We start from the raw sequence: 7,995 nt of genomic DNA on the forward strand, positions 1-7,995 counted from the left end.
TAACTTTTGGGTAACTCGGAACTTGCGTATTGAACATTTTAAAATTCTTCTTGGTAACTTCTCTTGCATTTTTTTTCAAATTTGGTATCAAACATTTTATGGGACAAGGGGGTACATAAATAATTGTAAAGTTCAAGCATCATGCACCCCTTGGTCATAGGGGCGGGAAAACCTGCCAAAATTGATTAATTTTCAAAACTCTTCCTCTCTGCAACTACACAACTTAGAAAAAACTAAATGCAAAGTCAAGCAGACCAGAAATGCTTCTACGATAATTATAAATTTCCTGATTCCCGAGGTAAAGGTTCTGACTCCAGGTCGTAGCTAAACTTAATGTAATTATAGAATTTATGTGTAAAACATTTAAATACTAGTGACATCTTTAATGCTATTTATATTGTAACAGGCTGACCTTTCATAATCCTCATCGCACAAAATCACAAGTTATTGAATGTTTATATTCTTCACATGAAACAATCCATATAACACAAATCTTCATTGGTCCATCATTAACGGGTGTTGCTAAAACGCGGAACGGAATTTAAGAATTAGGATGATTAATATAGAAACGCCAAAAATCGGGGGGAAATGATTCATTATGATTAAAATCAACAATTTGGAAATTGTTAGCGAGCAGTAACATCTATAGTCCGGTCATTCTAGCCAAAAATATAGCGTAACCTCAAACTAACTGCAACAGAAATGTTTTTGTTTTCAAACGGTGAGTCAAGGGATGCTCTAGCGTATATAAAAAATCGAGAGCAAAATCGTACATTTTGATAAAAAAAATCACCGAAAACCGGGATTTATCATCACACATGAAAGAAATAAATGAAACATAATTGCTATAATCATCGGGAACGGTGTTAACATTCACAAACTACTTAATTCATACCAAAATTTCAAATGAATGATTTTTTTATGCGGCGTAAAGCCTTATTTTGGAAGAAAAATCGATGAAAATGAGAAGAGTTAATATGAAACTCGTAAACATTGATTCTGGCACAAAATGAGATACTATTTATATGAGACAGTTAAATAAGTGATAATTAATTCATAAAAATTATTTAACAGTTTGAGATTTTAAAATCATGAGTGTATCAGTGGCGGATTTAAGGGGGGCCTCCCCCCCCCCCTAAAATGTTCAAAATTAAGGAAAATCTATGCGTAGAGAATGAAAAGAACACGTGGTTTATATGCCCCCTGCCCCCATGGCAAAACGTCATTAACGCACATGTATTTACACATGATACCGTGTACAGGGAGTGTGATATGTATAAAATAATTCCTTAACTTATAGAGAATTAGTGACCGCAGCACTCCAACCCTAAATAGGAAGGACTTCTGGCAGGTCATTTCTAAACTAAATACTTGTATAGCTTAACATTTAGATAAATAATAAGATGACTTTTAATTCCATTGAAGCATAAATTCTGCGTTAGCCTTTTAGCTATTTCATATATTATGAAATAAATCTGTTAATTCCTCTAACTATTGGTTGTAAACTTCACCCTAGTTTACAATGGTTCTGTTTCAATATTTCTCTTCCGCTGTATCACTTCAGCTTCAACACTAATCCGCAGGATATCGGTAAATGTACGCAGGATATCGGTAAATGTACGCAGGATATCGGTAAATGTACGAACTTTCACATAGATTCATCCCAGGCAAACCTTTTTTCCACACCGAACTCGTTCGCTTTGAAATTTGATGTGATACATACGTGTATATTGTATCAGGTGTAGAACTAAATTCAAATTCAGTTATCTTAAACATATCTAGTTCGATTAAAACCACGTTCGATTTAGAAAGGCTATGTTTGGGGAAAATTGTTCCAAAAAGTTATTTGATCTTTCACAATGTTGTGGGTTATTTTTTTTTGGGGGGGGGATACAGGGGATGCTTACTCCTCCTAGGCACCTGATCCCACCTCTGGTGTGTCCAGGGGTCCGTGTTTGCCCAACTATCTATTTTGTATTGCTTATAGGAGTTATGAGATTGATCACTGTTCGTTATCTTCACCTTGCATTCATTGGATAGGCTCATAAAATCTTTTCTTAAGGTAGCAGCCAGAATAAAGTAATAGAATCTGAAAGGGGTTCAGTTATAAATCAAGTCTTTTTCAGTATGTTTATCTTATTTTTCATCTTCATTTATGAAACAACATACTGTCACAATCGGGGGGGGGGGGGTGACAAAGCCGGGAAATAGGATGGTACCAACAGGCGCTTGCTAAATATTTCTATTTTAAACTTGCTATGCAAAAAAATAAGCAAGTGCCTGTTGGTACATTCATCCACAAAAACCACCGTTTTAAAATACATAATGCATTAGTATGGGGTATTAATATGAAATGGTGGATTCTGAGAATGACTTTCTGTTATCTCTGTAATTTCTGCTTCCCTTGTTGTTTGTAATAAGTCTTGATTTTACAAAAATGCTGACCTCCTCCTAACATTATTGCATAAAATATTTTCCGTTCCGTTCCGTCTTCCGTTCCGCATTTTAGTAACACCCATCATTAACGATGCCATCTGGAAATCGCAACCTGTATTTCATCGCAATCTTTCACAGGGTCTAATGTGTGGTGGGAGATAGCTCAAGGTTTCAAAAGGATTATAGCATTATACGGTAAAGGGGAATAACTCTGACAAAAACTGATTGATTGTTTAATGTTTAACGTCCATCTCAAGAATCTTTCACTCATATGAAGATGTCACCATTGCCGGTAAAGGGCTGTAAAATGCTCGGCGCTTACGGCCTTTGCGCAGGGAGGGATTTCTATCGTGCCACACTTGCTGTGATACGGGACCTAGGATTTTACTGTCTCATCCGAAGGACCGCACCATTTAGTCGCCTCTTACAAGCCATGGGTACTGAGGACCTATTGTAACCCGGATCCCCATGGGAGAAACTACACCTATGATACTTAGTGTCAGGAATTCACCATTACTATCATTGTAATAATTATATTGTTCAATAAATTTAGGTTGTCAAGAAAAAAATAAAATGTCAGCATTTAATTTTCAGGATTCTGCCGTTATCAACACATTGTAATTTATCTAAATAGGAAAGAAGTATTAAATAGTTTCTTTATAATGATTATGATCTCTTGACAACAAATTCATATTGTACCCAAGTTTCTCTTTTTTGTCGAGATATTGATGGGCCTGTGAAAGTTATCGATCTAAACTGAGCTTCTTTCTCTCTTATGAAGGGTGAAGACAACGAACAGATGAAAGGTGAAGACAACGAACAGTGATCAATCTCATAACTTCTATTATAAGCAATTACAAAATAGAGAGTTTGACAAACACGGACCCCTGGGTATACTAAGAGGTGGTATCAGGTGCCAAGGAGGAGTAAGCATCCCCTGTCGACCCATCACACCCGCCGTAAGCCCTACATGTATAAGCGTACAAATTGATAGTCATTGGTTGTCAGCTGTAGGATGCATTTCATTCATAGTAAACATGTGGAAAACAAAATACATATGTACATCTGGACCTTATATTTATATTAAACAATGAAAAAAATGAACCAACGCAGTTAAAGAACAATAATAAACCATAACAATTCAACTTTCTACAAAATACAGTATATATACATTTCTCTTTAAATTGGAAATTCACCTTTTGTATGAAATAAATAAATAAAATCCAAACACACAAAAAAAAAAAAAATTAAGAAAGGACCTGTCTATTCGAACCCTACCTTAATTTATAAATAATTCTCCGCAATCCCACATTGCGATCATCAGTCATTAGCATGATGTCCTCACCAGTTCTATCCCAGGAATCAAAAGCACTTTCTAGCACACTCAGGAATTTCTCCTGGCTTGGCCGCTTGAGTCCATGAATCACTATTTCCTGAAGGAATTTATGATTACAAAGTCTCATATTAACCTCGCAATTCCTTTATTTTGAAAGAATGAGCATGACTATGTCTGGAAGGACTAAGACAATATAGCAGGAAATGAGATAGTTCTTGTCTGTTGAGTAGTCCAAGTTGGTCTTTGTATGAGTAGCAGTCACCTCCCATGCATATAGCTTCTGGTCCAGAGTGACAGTTTCCCATTATTCTGGTGGCCTTGTAAGAGGTATTGGTCCATTCAGGATGTTTATAGGTTGGACTCCTGTCCACTCTTTTTTGACTAGTAAAAGGGACATTACTCCATGAGGGTCATGCTCTTCTCGCTGCTTTCGCCTGATCCAGATGTTTCATAATAGTGGACTCCGCTGCTGGGACAAAAAGGGAAATCTTTGCGGGAAGCTGGTCTATGGGATTCTGGGGCCGCTCATCCGGTGCCATGCTCTCTGGTCCTCTACTACCTTCATGTAAAACTGTTGCTCAGATTTTTGTTGTTTATTCTCTTTTAGTATCAGTTCTTGATTAAAGGGATTCTTCTTGCTTGCATTCTCACTACTGGTCAGAATGTGTTTCTATATTAATTCTTTCTTCTTTGTTTCTGTTTTCCCCTGGGTGTACTTCTCATTCTGATTGATCCCGTGGAGATCCTGGTTAGAATAGGTCCTCAGAACCCCTTGCCTGTCGTAGGAGGCGACTAATTGGGGCGTTCCTTCGGATGAGACCGTAAATCAAAGAAAAGAGGTTGAATCCCCCTCTGGATGCAAGGTGAAGATAACGAACAGTGATCAATCTCATAACTCCTACAAGCAATACAAAATAGATAGTTGGGCAAACACGGACCCCTGGACACACCAGAGGTGGGATCAGGTGGCTAGGAGGAGTAAGCATCCCCTGTTGACCGGTCACACCCGCCGTGAGCCCCATATCCTGATCAGGTAAACGGAGTTATCCGCAGTCAAAATCAGTGTGCCAAGAACGGCTTAACAATCGGTATGAAACACGTCAGACAGCTTATAATGTCCCTCTCATGGACTCCAATAGCATCAGTTAAGACTCCAGAAAGTTTGGAACCAGGGAATTCGACACTAGAGAAGAATGGTGGATTTGCTTTACAACCTCGAACTCTCCTGAATACTGCAGTCTTTGGGTCAGAATACAAGGGCCTCAACGGCACTTAATACCACAATGTGTGATCATCTGAGTGAATAATGACCTTCACTTCTCTACCATAGTTGACGGTGCAGAGGACCATGTTGACGAACTTCAGGTTCCTCTGGATGGTAATATGTTCTCGTATTTGGGGTTTAACTCTCTGCTGCAAACATTTTCATCGTGGCAAGGCTCCCTTTTGTTTTCTTCATTCCAGCTACATTGTAGTTTCCCATTTTTATTGCGCTTTTCTTGCGTTGTCTTGCTAATCTTTGCTTTCTCGAACCACTATTTTACACAAGCCCTGGCCTCAGCTGCTTGCAGGCAGTCCAGGTGGTAGCATTGACGAGTCTCCGGTAATCCTTGGATTGTCTGATGTTTTCCGCCACACTCAACAATTTTTCAGTTATCTATCTGGTGGCACCCAGTTTTTATTGGTGGAAGAGAGAACCCAGATACAATGTACCTGGGAAGAGACCACCGACCTTCCGAAAGTAGACTGTAAACTGGGAAACTTTCTCACTTACCGGCGCGAGCGGGATTCGAACCCGCGCCGACAGAGGTTAGAGGTCGTGTGATTTTGAGCGCGATGCTCTAACCACTCTGCCACGAAGGCCCAGAGTAATCCTGGGAAAAACAGCCAGAAATCATTGTTTTCCAGCAAAAAAAGTTCCCCCAATCTCTGAATGATTCCATGATGTATGCAACTGACGTGTTCTTTGGAGTTCTGGGGTGGATCATTTAAATAACGGACAGAATGGACAAATGACCCTTTAACAGTTGTGGTCACGGCATGGCATATGGATTGTTTTCCTGCACCGTATAGAAGTAAACATCTCGTTGCATTTCCAGCATGGAATCCTAAAGAACTTTTAGTAAACCTGAAATCCCCAATCAACAACATCAAAACGTATGATTTTCAACTCTTTACACCACCATTCCTCACGATAAATTAAAGACTAGACTTTTTGACATCATAGACAGTTGCTTCTTCAACAAAACTGGAAAACGCAAATATTCCTATCTAGTGATCAGTTATCCAAACAATTACTTTGTTAAACGCTACTCTGATTCCACGCACAAGTACTCTGAAGTTGAAATAAGAAATATGTTGGAGTTCCTCATTGACAATATCTGTTGGAATTTCCTTGGGCACCAATTGTGTTCCTATGTTAGCTGACCTGGTTTGATATTCCTATGAAGCAGAATTTATTCCAAAACTTCTACGTGAGAAGAAAAATATCTTGCTGTGGACTTCAATTCGACATTTATATATATCGACGATGTTTTATCTATTAACGATAATAATTTCCATTATGTCGATTTAATATATCCCAGTGAACTCGAAATTAAAGACACCGGAGTCGTCCACTTCTGCTTCATACTTAGATATTTTATTGAAAGTAGTTATTAACGGCAAACAACTCAACTTTATGACAAACGGGATAATTTCAACTTCTCCATCGTCAATTTCCCATATTTATGTAGCAATATTCCATTATCACCTGCATATGGTGTTTACACCTCTCAACTGATTCGATACGCAAGAGCTTGTTCTGCGTATGGCCAGTTTTTAAATCGAAGCAGCCTACTGACAAACAAGTTGATAGTGCAGGGGTTCCAACAGTCTCGTTTAAAATCAGCATTTCGCAAATTCTATGGTTGTTACAACGATCTAGTTCTTCAATATTACCCATCATTGGATCACATGCTGTCTGACGTGTATCATGCCGATTGTTAGGCCGTTCTTGGCGCACTGATTTTGACTACGGATAAATCCGTTTACCTGATCAAGATATAGGGCTCAAGGCGGGTGGGTGTGACTGGTCGACAGGGGATGCTTACTCCTTCTAGACACCTGATCCCACCTCTGGTATATCCAGGGGTCCCTGTTTGCCCAACTCTCTATTTTGTATTGCTTATTGGAGTTATGAGATGGATCTTTCTTCGTAATCATCGCCTTTGATACGAAAGGCATTTGTCACCTATGAATATTTCTAAATTTAACTATCTGTACATAGTGATTCAGAGTATATGGATAAAAAATTTCAACCAGACATCCAAGATTAAATTAAGTATTGTAACAATATATAATGCATTACACTGTATATTTAATTTTCTATATTAATCCATGCAACTTGTGTCAAATAAACATTCTTTTTATCTCCGATATATATGAGTTTTGCTAAATTCGATCCAAACATGAAAGCAGACAATGTATGAGTAAGAAAAATTATGATTTCAATTTGTTTTCTTTTACAGATTTCAAGATAAAGAATGGTTCCATTAGTTTTTCCTCATCAATGACAGTTTACGTTCCCCTTCCTCGGCAATATACCCGACTTGTTGTTTTTGGACATGTTTATGAAAACAACACAGTTAATTTCATGGCTTCTTATTTTGATCCCACGACATGGGTAGATGGAAAAAATTATATGATCGTATGTCCAATAAGTACAGAACCTTCAGCAGAAGGCGCTATATTTTTTACGACCATTGAATAAAGTTGTGTACATGAAGACGTACTTTCGATTGAGTAATTACTTAAGATGTGTCATGGTGAGAATGGTTCCGAGTCGTTTATGCATGTTTTCTTAGATATTGATATTATGCATCAAATGACAGCGAAATTTGGACTCTATAAAGTATCTTATTTGCAAACAAAATACCTTTTTTTATCATTCCGAGATAAATCAAAGAAAAATTCATATAAAATACTTGAGAGCTTGTATCACTTTTTCGATGGTGAAATCATACTTCATAAGAGGTTTTTAACGAGCCATTAAATACATTTTTTGTGTAATGAGCTACCTTAAATGATAGTAAAATTCATGGATTGATATTGAGAAAAAAGGTGTACATATCGCCGACGTTGTTCATCACACAGTCGAAAAGTATTATGGGAAATGATGAATGTAACGGCTTGAAAATATCAGTTCGGAAATTTGCAACTTACACTGTAATGACATAATCCAA

General features: G+C 37.8%; 1 protein-coding gene across 2 annotated transcripts in view; it reads left to right on the plus strand.

The window, feature by feature from the left end:
* LOC125646851 (uncharacterized) overlaps nt 1-7,538 on the plus strand; it is an 18,021-nt gene extending 10,483 nt beyond the window's left edge. Inside the window, exons 5-6 of one of the 2 annotated variants that reach the window (XM_048873418.2) lie at nt 3,218-3,242; nt 7,282-7,538. In XM_048873418.2, the coding sequence (XP_048729375.1) occupies nt 3,218-3,222 (5 nt within the window). In that variant the 3' untranslated portion in view covers nt 3,223-3,242; nt 7,282-7,538. The remainder of the gene's footprint in view (nt 1-3,217; nt 3,243-7,281) is intronic. The other variant, XM_048873415.2, reaches the window with a different exon arrangement.
* Nucleotides 7,539-7,995: the final 457 nt, after the last annotated feature.

Source organism: Ostrea edulis, chromosome 6, assembly GCF_947568905.1.
Source record: "Ostrea edulis chromosome 6, xbOstEdul1.1, whole genome shotgun sequence".
NCBI lineage: Eukaryota > Metazoa > Mollusca > Bivalvia > Ostreida > Ostreidae > Ostrea > Ostrea edulis.